The following is a 21,794-nucleotide window of genomic DNA, read 5'->3' on the forward strand; positions in this document are numbered from 1 at the left end:
TGTGTTCAGTTGGCACTGCATCCGTTTGAATAATATCACTTTTCAAGCACTTTAAAACGCAGCCAGTAATTTATATTGGCCCCCCACGTGTAACAGTCAGTGGTGGCTCATGTTTCTTCTCTGCGAGGAGACAAGTTCTGTCTTGTTATGTGGCATTATACCAAACACTGTTTCCTTGTTACCTGTGTCTCTCTAGCTAAGCTTATCAATTGTTTGTCATGTAAACCACAAACATCAGGGAGTGATGAGAAGAATCCAAAAGGAATTTACAAATAGGGAACTGATTCAATCTTTCAGCTAAGTAATGCTGATCATGTCAGTCACAGTGTCATAAAAATATACTTTAAGCGTCTTCCCACTTAGTAAAACCACAAGAAGTGGGGAGCTCTTGTTTCCTTGTGCTAGGTCTTGTCACTTCTTGCTTTGTTGAGCGCTTGGGCTCAGAAATATGGTTAGTATTTTTCTGCACAGTTTATTTAATGCCCAACCAGTATTTTAAAGAACATAAGAATAGCATAAAGTATATATATATTTAAATGTATGTCAATATCTAGCATAGGATATTCTGTTACAAGAGTTTAGACTAGTTTAGCAAACATAGCATGCAAGCTCTGCCATAAGTAAACTTACAAAGGCAATAAAGTAAACTAATAATACAAGCTTAATTGGTTCATTACCATTGATTGATCCAATTTAAAATGCAATGAATGAAATAGTTGTTCATTTGTAAATAAATAAGTGTAATATTGATTGTACTATAGCCTGCAGATTGCAATGTTCCTGCAGAAGTGAAAGAAAAGCATTCTGACTTTAATAAGTAAAAATTTAAATTTAATGTAATGAGCATTAAATTAATGGAAGCTATTTGCATTGATATGAGATATGTGACCTACATTTAAATTGTGTTGGTGGGTTTTGAGAAGAAATCATTTGATAGTACTCAATCCATGTCTTTCTTAAAGTGGAGTTCCACCCACTTTTACAAGGTGGTCTTAAACTAACGGTGGTCTTAAACTAAAGACCACCCCTCCACGCCTCGTTTTTGGATATCTATATATTTTTTTCTTTCTAAACGTTTTAGAAGTACATAGTTTACTTCCGTCCTAGCCTGGCCACGGTGCAGTATGTCATGTCTTTTTCTGCAGCGAGCCCTCCTCCTTCTCCCCCGCTGCCTTCTGGGACCAGTGTGTGTGACGGAGCCATAGAGAAAGCGACACGCGACTCACGCATGTGCAGTAGAAATCTTCTGGGAATCCAGAAGGCTCCACTGCCGGTTTCCCTTTGTTACAATGGCCATTCCTGCACCCAATCCGATGGATGGACTGACCTTGGGGGGGCTGACATTGTGGGCTCCCTGAACAGGTACGTATCATTATTAAAAGTCAGCAGCTACAGTGTTTGTAGCTGATGACTTTTAAATAAAAACATACAGTGCCTTGCGAAAGTATTCGGCCCCTTGAACTTCTCAACCTTTTGCCACATTTCAGGCTTCAAACATAAGGATATAAAATTTAAATTTTTTTGTGAAGAATCACCAACAAGTGGGACACAATTGTGAAGTGGAACGAAATCTATTGGATAAGTTAAACTTTTTTAGCAAATAAAAAACTGAAAAGTGGTGTGTGCAAAATTATTTGGCCCCTTTACTTTCAGTGCAGCAAACTCACTCCAGAAGTTCAGCGAGGATCTCTGAATGATCCAATGTTGTCCTAAATGACTGATGGTGATAAATAGAATCCACCTGTGTGTAATCAAGTTTCTGTATAAATGCACCTGCTCTGTGATAGTCTCAGGGTTCTGTTGAAAGCGCAGAGAGCATCATGAAGACCAAGGAACACATCAGGCAGGTCCGTAATACTGTTGTGGAGAAGTTTAAAGCCAGATTTGGATACAAAAAGATTTCCCAAGCGTTAAACATCCCAAGGAGCACTGTGCAAGCGATCATTTTGAAATGGAAGGAGTATCAGACCACTGCAAATCTACCAAGACCTGGCCGTCCCTTTAAACTTTCAGCTCAGACAAGGAGAAGACTGATCAGAGATGCAGCCAAGAGGCCAATGATCACTGTGGATGAACTGCAGAGAACTACAGCTGAGGTGGGAGAGTCTGTCCATAGGACAACAATCAGTTGTACACTGCACAAATCTGGCCTTTATGGAAGAGTGGCAAGAAGAAAGCCATTTCTCAAAGATATCCATAAAAAGTCTCGTCTAAAGTTTGCCACAAGCCACCTGGGAGACACACCAAACATGTGGAAGAAGGTGCTCTGGCCAGATGAAACCAAAATCGAACTTTTTGCCCACAATGCAAAACGATATGTTTGGCGTAAAAGCAACACAGCTCATCACCCTCAACACACCATCCCCACTGTCAAACATGGTGGTAGCAGCATCATGGTTTGGGCCTGCTTTTCTTCAGTAGGGACAGGGAAGATGGTTAAAATTGAGGGGAAGATGGATGCAACCAAATACAGGACCATTCTGGATGAAAACCTGTTGGAGTCTGCAAATCTGAAACTGGGACGGAGATTTATCTTCCAACAAGACAATGATCCCAAACATACAGCAAAATCTACAAAGGAATGGTTCACAAATAAACGTATCCAGGTGTTAGAATGGCCAAGTCAAAGTCCAGACCTGAATCCAATCCAGAATCTGTGGAAAGAGCTGAAAACTGCTGTTCACAAACGCTCTCCATCCAACCTCGAGCTGTTTTGCAAGGAAGAATGGGCAAGAATTTCAGTCTCTCGATGTGCAAAACTGATAGAGACATACCCCAAGCGACTTGCAGCTGTAATCGCAGCAAAAGGTGGCTCTACAAAGTATTAACGCAAGGGGGCCGAATAATTTTGCACGCCCTACTTTTCATTTTTTTATTAGTTAAAAAAGTTTCAAAAATCCAATAGATTTCATTCCACTTCACAATTGTGTCCCACTTGTTGGTGATTCTTCACAAAAAATAAAATTTTTATATCTTTATGTTTGAAGCCTGAAATGTGACAAGGTTGAAAAGTTCAAGGGGGCCGAATACTTTCGCAAGGCACTGTACATTGTAAACAGGGCTCACAATTTCAAGTCCTGAGCTACTAGCCAGGCCTTAAGAGTTACTTACCACCAGTTGCCCCACCCAACCTCTACCCTGCCCCGCCCCTATACATGCCCTTGTATATGATCTCAAGAAATTACACTATTAAATATTTTATGAAGAATTAACTTACAAAAATAAATATTAGCAAAAACAACTTTAACAATATTAACATATTTCATTGATCTGACTGTGATAAAATAAGGATAAAGTATAATTGGCTATATAGGCACTGTACACATCATTACTGCCTTGTTAAATAAATATTTTAATGCTATATTAAATATAGCATTAAAATAAATTAAATGATTGTAATTTTCACTGATTTAGGATGCAGAGAGACTTACAGCAGATCACAGCACTGGACAGGGGAGTGGAAGCTGCCAAAAGTTAACTTTTCCTATTAACAAGCTGGCTATTGATTGCTAGGTGGTCAGAGCAACCAATAACCAGATTGTTAATAAGAAAAGTAAACTTGGCAGCTCCCGCCAAACCCCCCTCCCGGCCACCACCTCATCTAGTTCTTTGCCGACTCCCGCTGTATGCCAGGCCCTGCTAAGAGAGTGACAGGGGCGGAAGCTTGGAGGAGAATCCACTCCCATGCTACCCTACCTGCCATCCATGCCCACCCCCCCTCCAATGCAGCTCGACACTCAACCTCAGCCTAATGCGGACAGGCAAGTGAAAATTTTGAGGGCTGTTGTAAATTTACATGCAGCTTGAGCATGCAGTGGGGTTGATTTACTAAAGGCCTTTTTACACCAGCCTGTATGCCAGAATGTGTCCACAATTTTGTGTAGGGGCAGTACAATGTATTTAGTTTTGTTCTCTGTTTTTTTTGTTTATATATATATATATATATATATATATATATATATATATATATATTAAAGGATTGCAAAATGACACTTCATCTAGAGTTATGAGACTGTTCACTTAGTAAAGTGAATCTTCACTGAGCTTATTAAAAAAAGGTGAAGCTTAATGATCGCCTTCTACTTGGACCCAGAAGAAGGGGTAGACCTCTGAAAGCTTGTCATAGAAAAATTAACTGTCAGTGCAAATAAAGTATAGCAGACAGTATTCAACTGTGTTATGGGGATAGAGAAATGATTAGTTCACAAAAGGAAAATAACACTACTAGTTCAGCTCACAGGAAGTGACAAGAATACTGCATTTCTAGCAAAAATATTCTTCGCCTGAAAAAGAAAGTGAATGCAGCCACCACAAGGACTGGTAGGCAGCAATATATTCAGTTTTTGTTCTTGGATTTTGTTGTCCTTCAACCATTCTGCTGCCAGTGCTAACCACTTTGCTGCCATGCTCTCAATCTAAATATAAAACCTTTTTACTAGGTTATTAGTTTTAGTGAAAATGTCTGCAGATGATGCAAGCAATCCATTGAAAAAATATTAATGGATTATTTTCCTCTGTAATAGGATCTCAGAGGCGTCGACTTATTCCAGCATTATCACTTGATGCCACCTCTCCGGTTAGAAAACCAGCCAACAGCCCTGGAGTGCGCTGGGTAGATGGTCCGTTATGTAATGGTCAGCGGAGCCTGGGAGAACCATTTGAAATAAAGGTGTACGAAATAGATGATGTAGAGAGGCTCCAGCGGCGTCGTGGTGAAGACTGCAAGGTAAATTGTTTTTGTTCAATTAAAGAAGCACCTGGGGAAATGTATATCTTGGGTGGTGATACATACATATCAGGGTATGTTTATGCTCCCATTCCTTCAGTATACCATTTGAAATATCTTTTGGTGAAATCCCCAACTTTCAAATCTACAACATCCTTAACATCAGTTTACATGTAATAGATTTTCCTATCAGTAGGAATGCTACTAAACGGCAAGAATGGTTCCAGGCTGGAACTACTGTACATGTAACACTTCCAGAATGGAATATTGCACGCCCAAGAACATAGTTATGTGTTAGATTAACAGTTCCCTCCCTAAATACTACCTAAATACATTTCATAATGCAAAAAAAAAGGGGAAGCCTCTAGAGAGATAAAGCTGACAGTCAATATTGTTGTACAACTACTGATAGTTGTACTATCCATAATGGGAATTTTCCAGCAATATTATTCTTCTATGCAGCAGTTACTGTTTTGTCATACAAGAATGAGTTGCAATGAAACACTAGTAACAGTGACTAAATAACAAAAACAATTTCACCACCGTCTGCTTGTAGTATGTCATTAGGCTACAAGTGCTTTCTTGTCAGAAATACACTGGTATGTGTAAAAATACAATATTTGCTCTAAAAGTAAATAATTTTTGTTGGTGCTATTCTGTGCCAGAACTTTGCGGATAATTATTTAATATAGTGATGTCCAGGGTGAGTATAGTCTTACGATTTACCAGTAATGAGAATGCCAGCAGAAATAGGAGAAACATGTGACTTTATGTTATTAGTGAACTTCTGTTTATTCAAGCCCCCTTTGCTTGAGAACTAAAAACATACAACTTTGCGTATCTAAAAACAAACATAAAAATGTAATATACTGAAGTCCTTAGATGTGGTGGCTGTATTAGCAAATCTTCACAGTTTTGAGTTCAGTTAACTTTTAAAGGGCTGGGCTGTAAGCCTGAATTTACACGTGATCATGCATTTTAGGATGAAGCATTTTAGCAAATAGAAAGCTGCTTACTATGAAAGTGAAAATGTGTGTTACGTGCAAGGTATATTGGGGCAAAAAATGTGATCACTCCCCAAAGCAGCACCTCTACTTTTTCTGAGCGTTAAGCAACATCACATTGCTTAGATGTGACTGGGCACAACATGTTTATTTGTTTTTCAACGTCAACAAGCTTCTGGAAAGGTACTTCAAATCTCTCAGGCATGAAAAGGGGTTAAATTATGTTTTATTCATTTAATAACAATATTTTCATCAAGTAATTATTGCTCCATTTTCAATAATTTTGGCATTGAGTCTCTTGCTATAAAGTGATGGGTCTCTTGCTATGAAGTTATGGAAAATTTGATGCATATTTGTGGGCTAAGGCTAAAGTAAATGTAATATTTTCAAATGCCTAGTAGCATTAGATTAAAGTTGATGTAAACCCTCACTCTGCATAACAACCCATTCAGTTTAACCACCTCGCGCCCGCCCTATACCCGAATGACGGCCGTAGAGCGGGCGCTTTCGTCCGGGAGGCCGTCCCTGGATGTCCTAATGTTTACTTCCGCAATGCGCGCCGCCGCGGGCGCGCATCGCGGAAGTTCTGTGTTCGCCCGTGTCCCCCGGGGGCAGGCAAACACAGATCGCTGTAAACGGCCAATCACAGCGGCCGTTTACAGCGTGATCGGCGTGTCCAATGGGAGATGATCTCATATGTAAACATATGAGATCATCTCTCAGCGCCGCTCTCCCTCCTCACACAGACAGAGTGTGAAAGGGGAGAGATGAACGGCTGCAGCGGCAGCCGTTCTGATTTGAGTTGATAAAAAAAAAAAGTAAAAAAAAAAAAGTGCCATCCTCCCCCAGCAGTGCCATCCTCCCCCAGTGCCATCCACCCTAGTGCCATCCACCCCAGTGCCATTCATCCCAGTGCTACCTGCCCCCAGTGCTACCTGCCCCCAGTGCCATCCACCCCAGTGCCACCTTCCCCCAGTGCCACCTGCCCCCAGTGTCATTTGTCCCCAGTGCCATCTGTCATCAGTGCCACATATAAGTGCCATCTGTCATCAGTGCCACGTGTCATCAGTGCCACATAGTGCCATCGGTCATCAGTGCCACGTATTAGTGCCATCTGTCATCAGTGCCACGTATCAGTGCCATTTGTCATTAGTGTCACGTGCCATCTGTTGTCAGTGTCCCGTGTCATCAATGCCACTTATCAGTGCCATCTGTCATCAGTGTCACGTGTCATCGGTGCCATGTATTAGTGCCATCTGTCATCGGTGGCACGTATTAGTGCCACGTGTCTTCAGTGCCACGTATTAGTGCCATGTGTCATCAGTGCCACGTATAAGTGCCACGTGTCATCAGTGCCACGTATTAGTGCCATCTGTCATCAGTGCCACATATTAGTGCCATCTGTCATCAGTGCCACGTGTCATCAGTGCCACATAGTGCCATCGGTCATCAGTGCCACGTATTAGTGCCATCTGTCATCAGTGCCACGTATCAGTGCCATTTGTCATTAGTGTCACGTGCCATCTGTTGTCAGTGTCCCGTGTCATCAATGCCACTTATCAGTGCCATCTGTCATCAGTGTCACGTGTCATCGGTGCCATGTATTAGTGCCATCTGTCATCGGTGGCACGTATTAGTGCCACGTGTCTTCAGTGCCACGTATTAGTGCCATGTGTCATCAGTGCCACGTATAAGTGCCACGTGTCATCAGTGCCACGTATTAGTGCCATCTGTCATCAGTGCCACATATTAGTGCCATCTGTCATCAGTGCCACGTATAAGTGTCATCATTGCCACGTATCAGTGCCATCTGTCATCAGTGTCACGTGTCATTGTCCTGGTGCTTCAAAAGTGTAATAAATAGTCAACAAGTTAGATGTGTAATTTATGCTCCTAGAACACGTGATGGCGCTCCCTGCATGTTGGGCCTCTCTATGTGGCCAGGCTGTGAAAAAGGCCCACACATGTGGTATTGTAATACTCAGGAAGAGTAGCAGAATTTTTTGGGGGGTGTCATTTGTGGTATACACATGCCATGTGAGAGAAATAACCTATTACAATGACAATTTTGTGGAGAAAAAAAAATGAAAAATCTTAATTTTGCAAAGAATTGTGGGAAAAAAATGATAACATCAAAAAGCTCACCATGCCTCTTACTAAATACCTTGGAATGTCTACTTTCCAAAAAGGGGTCATTTGGGGGGTATTTGTACTTTCCTGACTTGTTCGGGTCACAAGAAGCGAGATAGACCACCAGTACATCAGATGTGATCGATTTTGTGCGATTCGCACCACAGCTTGTAGACTCTCTAACTTTCACAAAGACCAAATAATATCCACTAATTTGGGTTATTTTTACCAAAGATATGTAGCAGTATAAATTGTGGCCAAAATTTCTGAAGAAAAATTCATAATTTGCATAATTCTGTCACAGAAACAAAGAAATATGCGTTTTTGTTTTCAAAATTTTCGGTCTTTTTTCATTTATAGCACAAAAAATAAAAACCCCAGAGGTGATCAAATACCACCAAAAGAAAGCTCTATTTGTGGGGAAAAAAGGACAAAAAATTCATTTGGGTACAGTGTTGCATGACTGAGTAATTGTCATTCAAAGTGTGAGAGCACCGAAAGCTGAAAATTGGTCTGGGCAGGAAGGGTGTTTAAGTGCCCAGTAAGCAAGTGGTTGAAATAGAAATGAAAGGCAAAACATTTGTGTATACATATAAAAAAAATGATAAATACCCTTTTCCTCTTTTTTAAAAGTGATCACATACCTTATGGTCTCAACTGCATAAGGAGTTTAGAGTACAGGTGGGGTAGAAGCAGCAGTACACTGATCTTCCCATTGAATAGCTGTGCAGTGGGGGCGTGTAAGCAGAAGTCTGATCATTGGAGGAGAGTACGCTGAGTTTCCAGCACACACTTTGCTCTTATGCCTAGTGTAGTCAGTTTTTAATAGGAAAGTAGAGAGACTGGCAGGGACACAGGGTATTTCTCATAAAGGAAGCAATACAAAGAGAACAGCATAGTTTATAGTTCCTCATACAAGTTCATGGTACAGCAGTCACATATCAGAGATCTGAAATGTTGGGATTACATATTATTTAATTTCTTGCAACATTGCTAGGGCAATTATTAACAAAAGGTTAAGTTTTCACTAGATGGCTATTTGTTGCCTATGTACCCTAGGCAAGATATATAGTGTTGCATCCATACACTAGAATGCTTTTACGATAAACAAAAGTGATAAATGATGTATCTTCCTTTATATATGTTTTAACTTCTATATTCCTCTCTAGTCTAGAATTTTTAATATGATTATGTTGGGTACATTGTTAAAGTGTCTCTTCTTTGTGGAAATGAGGGTACTTATTGTATACCTGTATATTTTCCATAATATACTTTCTTGTTCATTTAGGGACAAGGGAGACAATTGGGTTATACTGCCACCTATAGGAGGATTTGGACAAACAAAAAACAGTGACCAGCCTGGTATAACCACCCCCAACAGTGCAGTGTTTTGCTAGTGTCCTAGGAGGATGAATGTTTTTTCTTTACTGAGGATTTGTGTTGTATCAGTTGCACACCTTACAGGCTTGCCCACGGCTTATGCAGTATGCTGTAGTGAATTGCTGGATGGCATCACCATAGAATACTAGGAAAATAATGTATTATTATTTTTGAATTTCTTCCTCTACTGAGAAAAGTTTAACATTTTACTAGGCCTTTTTTTCTTTTTTCAAGATTATTGCTTTCTTCAATCAAGACTTCAGCTACATGTAGCTTGAGCTGGTCTCTTTTTGCAGATACCCAGATCAGTGCATACTCAACAATAGCTTTGAAGGCTATACCCAGACCCCACTAGAATGGACTATTGCAGGGCCTAACTTGAAAGGGACCTTCAGGCTCTGGATTAAGCTTGCGGCACTTTCCAGACCTCCACTGGAGATACAGTTGTTTATTAGGACTATTGGGCACAATTATTATTCCTTTTTACTGTTGGTTTCTTCAGAAGGGGTTAAAAAATGAAGGAATTAGGTGCTGCATCTCTAGGAGGAATGTCAGTCATACACTGAGCTTTTTACCACCATTAAGCATTAGGTAGCATCTTCCTACAACTGCTCTTTGTCACAAGAGACATGCGGTCTCACTTTTGGTTAGTCCTTGCTGCCGCCTTGTGGCCATTTGAGCTTCTTCTGCTTCCAGAAGTCAGTTTATTAGTCCTTAGAGTTTTATCTTGTAAGAGGCTTGTCCAGGTTTGAGGTGCAACATGTCCAATCTCAAACACTATAGGAGCAGTGCCATTGTTTTGGGTCCCTCCAACAAATGATCCACTAATAGTTCCACATTGGCCTGCAGTATTCTCTATCATTTTGGCTCAATAGCCAGCTGTAATGTTTCTATGTGCTTTTATGCTTCAATTGATGTTTTTTGTACTCATACCACAGTGTTTTTCATCTGAAGCCCCTATTTAAACCCTTGGTTATCTTTTTAGTTTGCATTCTCCTTTAAGAACCAAACACTGAAAGGCTTGAACATTGTCCCATGTTTGAGTCCTTGCATTCCTTTGAGTCCTCCTTATCTCCCTCAAGTGTGGTCCCTCCTTAGTTTTTAACCCAGGAGAATTTTACCAAAAGGCAACTTTTTACTGACTCTGATAGCTAAGGTCATAAGCATACCTTACTCTACAGCAGTGTTCTCAAAGTACCGACCCGGTTATAAATGGCCCACAGGCAGGGCCGATCCTGGACGGCATTGCACCGCAGAGGGGGAGGCGTCGAAGAGCTTTGTCTCCATCTCCGCCTCCTGTGTCCTCCTCTGCTGCATGCTGCTGCAGCCCAGAGAGAGAACAGAGTGGAGGAAGGGGCGGAGGAAGGATCCGCCCATTGCCCCACCCACCTAGGCACTGGAGATCGATCAAAGCTCTGGATGTAGGGTCCTGCTACCACCTCAGGGCCGGAGATTGTGTCCTTTGCTGGGTGCCCCATGTTGAAACTAGGAGCTGACTTGAGGAGAGGTGAGGGAGCCATCACACTGAGGCAAGTCCTTAGTGGGATGACTGGGGTAGAAATTTGTGTGTGTGGGGGTATTTATAGAGTGTGGGGGTATTTGTGGGGGGTATTTATGGAGTGTGGGGGTATTTATGGGGGTATTTATGCAGTGTGGAGGGTATTTATGCAGTGTGGGGGGTATTTATGCAGTGTGGAGGGTATTTATGCAGTGTGGGGGGTATTTATGCAGTGTGGGGGGTATTTATGGAGTGGGGAGGGTATTTATGCAGTGTGGGGGGTATTTATGGAGTGTGGGGGTAATGCTGGGTTTATTAATGTGTTTTCTGACATCAGTGCTGGGTTTAATAATGTGTCTGCTGACACCAGTGCTGGTTATAGTATAGTATATTATTGCTGGTATAGTTTTTATTGTTTTTGAAGTTTTTAAAGTTTGCATGCGGCCCCCATGGGATATGAAAACTTATCATGTGGCCATCTGCCAATTTGAGTTTGAGACCCCTGTTCTACAGAATCATTATCTTACCTGCCTGCAGCCTTAGCAGCTTCGGAGCCTTCAGATGTGTAGGGTCTATCTGATGAAGAGTCTAAAAAGTTGACTCTTATTAATGCAGTGTGTACAAAATTAACAATGGAAGAGCAGCGTGTAGCTTTCTCTAGTGCTGCTACCAGTCTAGAAACCCATAGGCTACTAAAACCTTTCCTGTGCATGTGCTATTCTTAGGTGACTGACTAAGAAACTCCTGAAAAGCTGTTTACACCACCCTAACATTTGTAGTCCAATACCAATAGGAGACCTTTATCAAGAAATGAGCTGTTCCAAAAAGTTATCCCTGAGTAGCCCATCCTAATAAAGCATTGAAAATTCCTGTAGAGGATGTGCCAGTATTTAACAATTACACTCTCTCCAAAATTGTATTCTCCCTGTAAGGCCCTGCACTGCTATCTTCTATGCCCATGAGTTAGTCTATCATGCTTTAAGAGAATGAATTAAAATCATCAGAAGAGATCCAGCTTTCCTCCACACTGATCTTCTATTTGTAGAGTATTTAAGAGTTCATACAAACAGCCTTGCGTTGCTGTGTAAATGGGCTAGTGGATGTCTCCCTTTGTGTTTCCTGTATAAATCTCCTGTCAGTAAAGATCTGGGGAACTCCTTGATTGAAATGTTGGGCTTCAGAACAGCCCACCCCAACCCCCAGGCCAAGCCCAGAGCCTAGTTTCACCCCAAGCCCTGGGCCCCTGAATTCCCCAAATCTGCAGACATCACTTCGACATGAAGGAATGCCCCCACTTGGACAGACAGCATTTGAGATGCTGGAGTGTTTTTCTAGTGGTTCTTCTTTAGCAAAGGGTTATCAGAAAGATTTCAGGGGTTTTATCCACCATTTTCACAGTTCCAAAACCAAAATAATCAATCCCATCTTGGATGTCAAGGCCATCATTTGGTCCTACAAATTCTGCTTGCAATTCAGTTGGTTTGGCATAGCCATACTCCATCAAGGAGACATTATGGCCTCTGTAAAACTTAAGGAAGTAAACTTGCATGCCCCTGTTTTCCAGCAAATTAGTGACCCTGCCATTCATTTTGTTATCCGCACCCCACCTAGTCAGCAAAGTTCTTGCCCCTGTGCTTGTGTTGGTAGTAGCTTCTTTTGAGGCAGTCCCTGGCCCGGTTTCACTCTAAGCCCCTGCATCTTAACATCCTTTCATTGAGGGACAAATTGGTTCAGCCTTTGGACAATCTAATTCACCTGACACCATTGACCAGGCCTGCTGGCTCAGTAAGCCAGCTCTTGCGTTGGGGAAATTCTTCCTTCTGATCTCTTGGAAGTTCATCAAATGGACACCAGCTTGATAGGCTGGGGAGAAGTTCTAGACACTGTATTGGTGCAACTTAACTTAGGCTTAAGGAATCCCAAATCCCAATCAAGATTCTGGAGTTTTAAGCAGTTTGGTTGTCTTTGTTATCTTGGACATATCAAAAGGAGGGTCTTAGCAGAATCCAGTTGGACAGTACCACAGCAGTGGTGTCTATCAACCATTAGGGGGGAACCAGAAGTCTTGACACAGCAAGAAAAATAGAAAACTTTTTGTCCAGGGCAGAACTTGCAGCAACTTTTTGTCCTGGGCAGCCTTGTCCTCCATTCCCATTCCAGGCATTGAAAAATTGTCAGGCAGACTACTTCCACTGATAGCACTTGAACCTGTGTAAGAGGTAGGGAAAGCCAGACATGGACATCCTGGGCTCCAGATTCAGCATCAAACTGTAAAGGTTTGTCTCCAGGTGCAGAGATCCTCTGGTGAAAGCAGTGGGTTCGCTGGTGGTTCCAATGGTTCAGTACAATTTGATCTATGCCTTTTCCCTTGTGAAGCGCTTTCCTCATCTGCTCCATAAGATGAAAATGGAGGGCATTCCAGTGAATCTTATTGCTCCAGACTGGCCCAAATGGATGTGGTAATTGCACTTGATCAGACTCCTGGCAGATTCCTCATGGGCTTTTCCAGACTGAATGCATCCTAGGACCAGTTTACCATCCTGCGCCATGGTCATTTTCTTTAATAGCATGGCTGTTCAAACCCAAATCCTGAGGAACAGGGGGCCTGTCTAACTTGGCGATTCCCACAATATTAAAAGCCATGAAGTCTACTTCCTACAAAGTTTACCGTCATACAGGAAAGGCATATTTGCCTAGTGTGAGTTAATAACCTTTCATCCCAGAAAATACTCCATGGTACTCCATGGTACAAACAGACCGGAATCAACAGTTGGCCCTGAGTAATATCAAGAGTCAGATTGCAGTGCTTGCAGTCTTGTTCCAGAGACTGCTAGCCTCCCAATCTTTGATTAAGACCTACAGGGTGTTTTTCAAGTTGCTCCCTCTGTGTGCCTACCTGAGTCCCTGTGTGATTTGAATTTGCTTCTCGGGACTTTAGAAACCACTCTTTGAACCTATCAGGTATATTCCCCTTTCCATGATCACTCACAAGGTTTCATTCCTTGACACAATCACTTCTGTAAAGTATGTGTCTGAAACGTTGGCTTTGTCCTGTAAAGAATGTTTTCTCATCTTACACAAGGACAAAGTGGTATTCAGTCCTAGAGTCTACTTCTTTCCCAGGGTGGTCTTGGCCTTTCACCTCAGCCAGGACTTTGTATTTCTGTCCCTCTGTGTGGCCTTGGGACATCAGAAGGGGATTCAACTTCATTGCCTTGTTTGAGCTGTGTGTGTGTTTACCTTGCAGCTACTGCTTCCATTTGAAAGACTGATGCTAAAGGAGAACCAGCTTTTCATTTCACCATTTTTGGTGGTTCAGAAAAACCATCTTTCAAGCCTGTTGTCTTAAGGATCAGGTTACACTCTTTTCTTTCAAAGAACACCTTACTTGATCTGTGAGTTCTTCTGGAACTTCTCTGCTTCAGGCAATTGTTCCCAGCTTTGCAAGGTTGCCACTTTGTAAAACCTGAAGAACGTATGAAGAGAAGACAAAGTGGTTGTTCAGACCTTATGTGATATCAGCTTTGGGTCCCTCAGGCAGATGTTTAAGCTACAGGCAGTCCCCAGTTTTTTCTTATTGTAGTTGTAGCTGTTAACAATTTTTTGTTGTGTTACCCACCCCTCAGGTGGACATTTTCAAATGTTCCATTTGTCTTTGAAACCTGTTCTTAAACAATAAGAAAGAATTTTGGATTTTTGTACTCGCTGTAAAATCCCTTTCTTGAAAGTTTATTGAGAGACAGGCCCTAAACCTCTGTGTTTATGTTTTGGTCTCAGCATTGCTTGTTAGAAAACGGAAACATGCTAGGAATGGAAGGAGTTATACCAGCCTGGTCACTTTTTTGTTCCCCAGTGTCAAAATACTCCTGTATTTGGCAGTAAAACACAGTTGTCTCCGAATCATCCTGTGTCCCCTAATAAACTTCCAAGTAAAGGCTTTTTTGGTAAGGGCAACATTTTAATTTTTAAGAGCAATGTTTTTTTTTTCCTGTTAGATGGTTGCAAGATTTAGTTCAAAGCTGAAGATCTTAGAACACCGCCAGCAGAGAATCGCAGAGGTCAAGGCCAAATACGAGTGGCTTATGAAGGAACTGGAGACCACAAAACAATACCTGATGCTGGATCCAAATAAATGGCTCAGTGAATGTAAGAACATTTTATTTTTATACAATTATTTCATTAACTATGACTCGCAGTATGGATAGATAGAGATATTTATGGAGCACATGAAAACAACATGATTGGCATTAGAAGCTCAAAGAGTGCCTCCAGGTAAATCAATTAAGAACAAAACAAGGCAAAGCTTCCAGATTTTTAGGGAAGCGTTAAGTACTTAATAGCACTCGTTTATAACTATAGGCTGTATTTCTCATAATTCAAAACAAATATTTGCATTTACATTTTTTGTAATATATTGCTGTTGCAGTGGTGAAGTGTAGGTAAAAATATTTACTTTGCGTGAGGCATATGGGATCAAAAGCCAATGGTTCATTCAGTTGATGAGATAATCAGGCTGTAGAACAGATTTTTTTAGTTGGGAAGATGTCACCTCCCCTCTTACACTAGTAACAGTTTGGATTTTCTAACTCACTTTCTAGCCAACAATGGCCACCAGACCACAAATACAGAGTGTGAATCCCCCCAGTGTCAATACAGATAACAAATAACAGGGGTTTTATTAATTTTTTCTTCTTTATAAAAAAATAAAAAAAGTTTTGCCTATGGATACAAATTATGTAATGCACCCTTGGGTCACACTGGTGGTAAAATAGAAATAAATATCTTTTTAGCCTTCATCATTCAGATTGACATATACTGAGGAGGACTAAAAATGTATTTTTAGATGCAGATACCTACATGTGGGTAAATCAGTACAGTTTTGTGTACAGAATTCTCAGATTGCTGATACCTCTGGCCTGATAGCCTTTCTTGCCTTGGACCTTTTGTGGTCTTTTTTTCAATGATTGATCAAGAATAAGTTTCCTCTATAAAATATATTTTTAGAAGTAAACAAATCAAGAACATGTTTGATGTTTTTTTAACTCACACTTTCTTTTGTTCAGTTGATTTGGAACAAACCTATGAAGTGGACTCCATAGAATATTTAGAGGCACTGGAATGTGTGACAGAACGTTTGGAAAACAGAGTCAACTTCTGCAAGGCTCATCTCATGATGATCACCTGTTTTGATATTACTTCAAGACGCCGGTAAAACTGGATGGTAGAACTGAAGTTAAAAAATAAATGCAATTAAAGAAACTTTTCCCATAATTATTTTCACCCTTCCAAAACACCCAAAGACTTTGGAATACAAGACGGTGGACAATGTCATGTTGAAATTTGACGGAGAATGTGTAAAGAGGGGTCAAGAAGGAGTTTTTGTTGAGGCTGAGCACATTCGCAAATGTTTTTTTTTTTTTTTAATAAAAAGTTAAGGACAAGTAGAACATTGAAGAGAGCACTTTGAGAAACTTTAGAGGTTAATTTTTGTATATAAGGACTGGTAGCAGAACTAAACTTTTCCTCTGAGCAGTGAAGTATGAAGAAAGAAGGACCTTCAGAAGTACTGTACAAAGGAGAAGAATCCAGTGAGACTAAGTGCCTTTTAAATCTTTAATATCCAAACATTTATGTTCATATTTTCTTGTGTACAGATGGTGCTAGTCACAGAAAAGAAAAAAAAATCTGAAAAACACATTTTTTAGGTGTATTTGCAGCTTGTTCTCCCCATTGTGTATTATCTGAACTCTGACTTGCTGTTTTAAGTACTTGTGTTTGTTGCAATGTTTTCTGATCAGTATAGCTTATGACTACGCGTGAACTGTCTGTTAAACATGTGGACTCTCAGTGCAAAGGATTCACATGGTCAATACCTGGTAAAGATTTGTGTCACAGTTACAGATGATATACAGCTTGTATATGCATGTTTAGGTATACAGTATTAAATGTATGATGGGCACAGCTCTATACAGTATTAAAGAAAAGAAAAGTTTATCAGTCTTGTTTTTCTTTATTCATTTATAAATAACTGTATTAGGCATCTAGTTGCAGAATTTAAATCTTCTAAAATTCAGGGCACAATAATAATGATTATAGCATAATGTAAATAAAAAGGATAAATATGCATTGTGAAACTAAGAAAAAACATTTTGAATTAAAAAAATATGAAAAATTGGCTGGCAGAATTGTGTTGCCATAACATACACAGTGACACACCTAAAGCAAATTTAAAGTATTTTTTAACGCAAACACTTTGAAATTGTAAGTCCAAAATAGTGCATGCATGCATAATATCTCAAATGTATTCATTTCTGCTTTATACATATTTTATATTATTCTATTCTGGTTACTTTCTCAGCATTAGTGAGAGGTGACGGTGGTGTTACCATCTGAGGGAAGTCATGTAATTTACCTTTTAGAAGAGGTTCTCTGTAGGAAATAGTTTCATTCTTATCCAGAGACCATATTCTATGCAGTAATATACTGCTTCTTATGCAACTATAGGAGTATAATAACATTTGGAGAAAATCTGGAAAGCCTACAACCTCTGAGCTTTGCAGCCAGCTGATATTAAGCCAAGAAGTCATGGGAAATCAGGGACCTGTCTAAGTCTGCACAATATCTGGCCACCCTGTTGAGAAAGCCATATGCACTATTTTCACCATGCAACTTCAGATTTTTGAGTAGGCTGGACTTTAAAGGGAAACTGTAATTATTTTATTTCATTTGAATTGTTCAAAGTTGATGAGTTTTTAATACATGTTTAATAAGTAATAAAGGATTCTCAGAGCTCTACGCTTTAACAAACAAGACAGCACAGCAAAAACTGGCACCTTTTTAGGCTGGTTTGTCTGATTGAAATTTTGGACTGTAATGTCAGATGAGGGAGCAGCCGCTTCTATGACTAAGTTGAAATATTTGATATCTACCTAAAATAAATACATATGTACAAACCACTATATGTTTCCTTTACAGTAAAACCTATCATGACTGCTAATCACTGCTACCAGTATAGCAGAATCTTGTTGAACACAGAGTGTTAATTCTTAGCCCTTGTACACACGGTCGGAGATTCCGACAACCAAATCCGTCAGATTTTGTCCGTCGGATTTTGTCCGACGGATCTTGTCCGAAACTGTTGCATACACACGGTCGGACAAAGTCGTCAGAAAATCCAATCTTTCAGAACGTGATGACGTAATTTCGTTACGATGGGACTACGTTCAGGCTAGTAGCCAATAGCTTTGATGTAGGAATTTGATCTGAGCATGCGTGGCACTTTGTCCGGTCGGAATTCTCTACACATGATCGGAGTATGTCCGATCGGAGCATTTTGTCTGAAAATATTTCCGGCAAGTTGTAAAATTTGGTCCGACTGATATTCAGACGGAAACAGTCCGATGCATACCACACACAGTCGGAATATCCGACAAAACGCTCCGATCGGACACATTCCGTCGGAATCTCCGATCGTGTGTACAAGGGCTTAGTGTGACCAATCAGAATGATCACATGATGGACTGTTAGTTCTAATTCTAATTGATTGGTATGGGTTAGTGCTTTTAAGAGCTAACATTCTTTACTAAATAAAGTCAAAATTGGAGTACTATTTACAGTTTCATTATATCATAGCTACATTATTCTCATTATTCTCAATAGATTAACAAAATATTTAAAAATAACTTAAACATGTTTGGCATAAATCTAAAAGCAGCACACCCCCAAATGCTAGATAGAAGGGCAAGCTTGATGCACTACCAGGCCTTTTTCTGGCATCACACGTCTATTTTTCTAAAACAGAAAAGAGCTCAGTTCAGCAGCACTATTTGTGATTAAGAAACCTGGGTAGGCTCTTACTAGTACAGAACATCCTCAAACACAATATTTCATACTATATAACTGCTTTACATAAGCTCATAAACCACTGTACTGCAAGTGTTTTAATACTGTTATTGTTTTAATTCAGTTACCTTAAACTTTTTGTGAACTGTGAAACTTTTGCTTGTAGTCACTTCCAATATATAAGCAAATATACTGCAGAACATTACTGTAGTTCTTTGTAATTGTACTTTTAATCGATGCTTTCAGCACAATATTGTTTGGCCCCCACAATTTTGCAATTGGTACATGTATATGAACACTGTATATAGAAGAGAAAGGCTTTACTGATACTTTACTCATCTATCTGAAGTTAATGTATACTTACAATTCATATATGCTTGATTTCAAACACTATTTATCATCTGCAACTAGAAACTGGATCTCTGCTTTCACTTTTACTGTGAATCTTTCTTAATGAAAGCACCGGCCCACGTCCAAGATCAAAAAGCTTTCCATTTTCTGCTCACATAGCTTACATGAAGTAGAGCTTAAGTAAGTACGTTATCCAGTGTTGACTCTATCCTGAACACTGCTGGTTTCTGTCAAAATCAAGAATTCTTTTAAGATGGAGAATTTCATATCTTTCTAACCAGCACAGTCTAGCTTTTAGACTCTCAGCTGCTTCTAACATTTCAAAAAAAGAAATCTAGATTGTCAAGTTTTTCATGTTCATAATTGATGCTCCTGGACTTAGGCTTTGTTCCTTTTACCTATTTTTTTGGGATGCTGGTTATTTTGTTATCTAAGAAGTGTTTAGGCATTCTGCCAAAAGTAAATAAAAAAAATGGTGGAGTGCTGCTTCAACATTATTGTGGGTTTAGAAAGCTACTGCTTGATCAAAATAGCCAACATCCATTTTTAGTATTGCTTAAATATCAAGCTAGTGCAATGTAAGAGTCCCTTTTATTTTAAAACATGTGATCAGCCAAAGCCCACATTATGGTAAAAATGTTCCCAGATTCTGAATGTTTCTTCAGCTAAACCCATCACCCTCAATAATCCAGTTCACTTGGACTTCTTGTTGCTACAATAGTTATCTGTAGAAAGTGAACATGCTGGTGCTGTTTCTTTCATATAGCATTGTTCAAAGACATATGCATATAAAGCTTTCCAGGAGTTACCGCCATGGTAGCAGATTTCTCTTGGTTGAATGATGACATATACGCCTTATTAGGGCCAACCTTTGCTGTTATCACCCACTTAATAATCATATGGTAGTAATCTTGCTCAGAGGTAGATGCCATGCTACAAACCAAGAGCTAAATTGTGACAAAGCATTTTTGGGGAAATTTAACTTTAATCCTGTGGGCATTAGTAATGCATGGATTCATTGTGAAATATATATATATATATATATATATATAAGGAGAAGTATGGCCAACGTTCTTTTGGTCATACCTCTCCTGTTTGGCCATACTTCTCCTTTGGGTCACACTTAGTTCTGCACTCCTGTGACCCAGATTCAGCCGACAGTGGGCTAAAGTCCACTGTTGGCTGGCGACAGAGAGACGTTCCAGGCTCTGCAGGGATCCCGACAATATTGTTGGGATCCATCCAGATGTGTTACTGGCAGCTGGCTCAGTCTCTCAGCTTGCCACTGAGAGCCTGAGCCAACTGCTCCCGCCCCCTCTACAGTATGGCTCTTCAGTGAGTGCTGGAAAGGCAGAGCACTGAGCGGTGACTAACAGTCACCACTCTTTTCTCAGAGCGGACTGGAGAACTGAGCGTTCAGCTGTGTTTGATCGCTCAGTTCTCAGTGTAGAGCCAGCGGGAAGGGGGGGGGGGACAGCTGCAGCATCGTATCAATTCTTCTATTCATCTAGGTGAGTATGAATGCTTTTTTCTTTTTTATTCCCGCCCCTTTTAAAATAACCCAAACAGCTAATCCATTGTTTTTATTGGACCAGGCCTCAAATATGAAGCTATTAATCTGTTTATTATTTCTTCTGAAAGGTAAAGGGCTTTATGTTATTTAGTATAATGCATTTTCTGTGGGTTCATATTTTGAGTTCATATTTAATGTAAAGTACAAGATTGCTATTCCAATATTTTTTATTTTTAAATATAGAGATTTGTAGATCTCTCTCTCGCTCTTATTAGAATTTATCAGAAAGACATCAGAAGTCTGGCCTCTTGCCTTTCAGATGTGTTGACATAGATCAAAAGAGTAACTTGGCCTCTTCTCTGCACAAAAGCTTCTCATTTATAAAAATTGCTTTTGGTGGTAAGGGTGTGTGCTGGTTAGATTTTTATAGAATAATCCAGTTTCATCACATAATGGTATTAAAGAATTACACGCTGCTGATCTTTCCACCATGATCTCTCTTTGATACAGTTCATGATCTTTTTTGTTGCTGTTTTATTTTCCTTATATCTTGTTTTAATCTGTCCAACCAGCCATGACATGCCCTTAGAATTAAGATGGCCGGATAACAGCAATTTTTTTTCTGTTGAAGTTCTGGTCTTAAAAAAAAAATGATTTTGGAAATGATATTGGTCCCTGCATTTAAACGTTCCTATTTTAAAATATGGGGTTGCTTCCAATACACATATGTGAATGACATGGTATGCCTCTCACACCCACATCTGCACACATGCAAAATGGCCATTGGCCATGAGATGTGTGACGCAGTAGGTGCAAAACTGCTGTCCTTCTGAAATAGCATCAGATAAAGTGAAAGAAACTTTGGTTCTTCCCATAGGAGGAAGGAATATCAGCTCACATATGCCTTATATGTTTTTTTTTAACATTACCTTCCTTATCATTTTGATATTTCATTGTGCACACTGCTTTCATGGCCTTCTGTATATAACGGAGTAAAAAAAAAATAAAAAAACGTAATGGTTAGATTAAATAAATAACCTTTTTTTCAGAACAATGCATGTACTGCATGTTGAATGATAGTCTGAGGTTTAATATTTTTTAGGAGATTAGTTATTTAATTTTTTTTTTTTTTTTTTTTTTATCATGATTACATTTTGAGCTTAATTTAGGATTTTTATGTATAGTGCCCATAATGATAAACTGTATTCTAGAATTACACTTTTACAGATTGGTTAACAGTATAAACGGTATACTTTTTTAGCTAAAACATTTACTACAGTGAGGGCCAAAAATATTGGCACCCCTGCTTTTCTGTCAGATAATGGCCCACTTCAGACAGAAAATTGTTGC

General features: G+C 39.8%; 1 protein-coding gene across 1 annotated transcript in view; it reads left to right on the top strand.

Moving 5' to 3' along the window:
• The window catches only part of KIF26B (kinesin family member 26B), a 524,156-nt gene extending 507,426 nt beyond the window's left edge, over window positions 1-16,730 (top strand). The window contains exons 13-15 of the mRNA XM_077486139.1: window positions 4,524-4,726; window positions 14,734-14,884; window positions 15,802-16,730. Of these exons, the coding sequence (XP_077342265.1) occupies window positions 4,524-4,726; window positions 14,734-14,884; window positions 15,802-15,950 (503 nt within the window). The 3' untranslated portion in view covers window positions 15,951-16,730. The remainder of the gene's footprint in view (window positions 1-4,523; window positions 4,727-14,733; window positions 14,885-15,801) is intronic.
• Window positions 16,731-21,794: the final 5,064 nt, after the last annotated feature.

This window comes from Lithobates pipiens, unplaced genomic scaffold, assembly GCF_037356315.1.
Source record: "Lithobates pipiens isolate NorthernLeopardFrog02 unplaced genomic scaffold, aLitPip1_a1.2 Scaffold_18, whole genome shotgun sequence".
Lineage (NCBI taxonomy): Eukaryota > Metazoa > Chordata > Amphibia > Anura > Ranidae > Lithobates > Lithobates pipiens.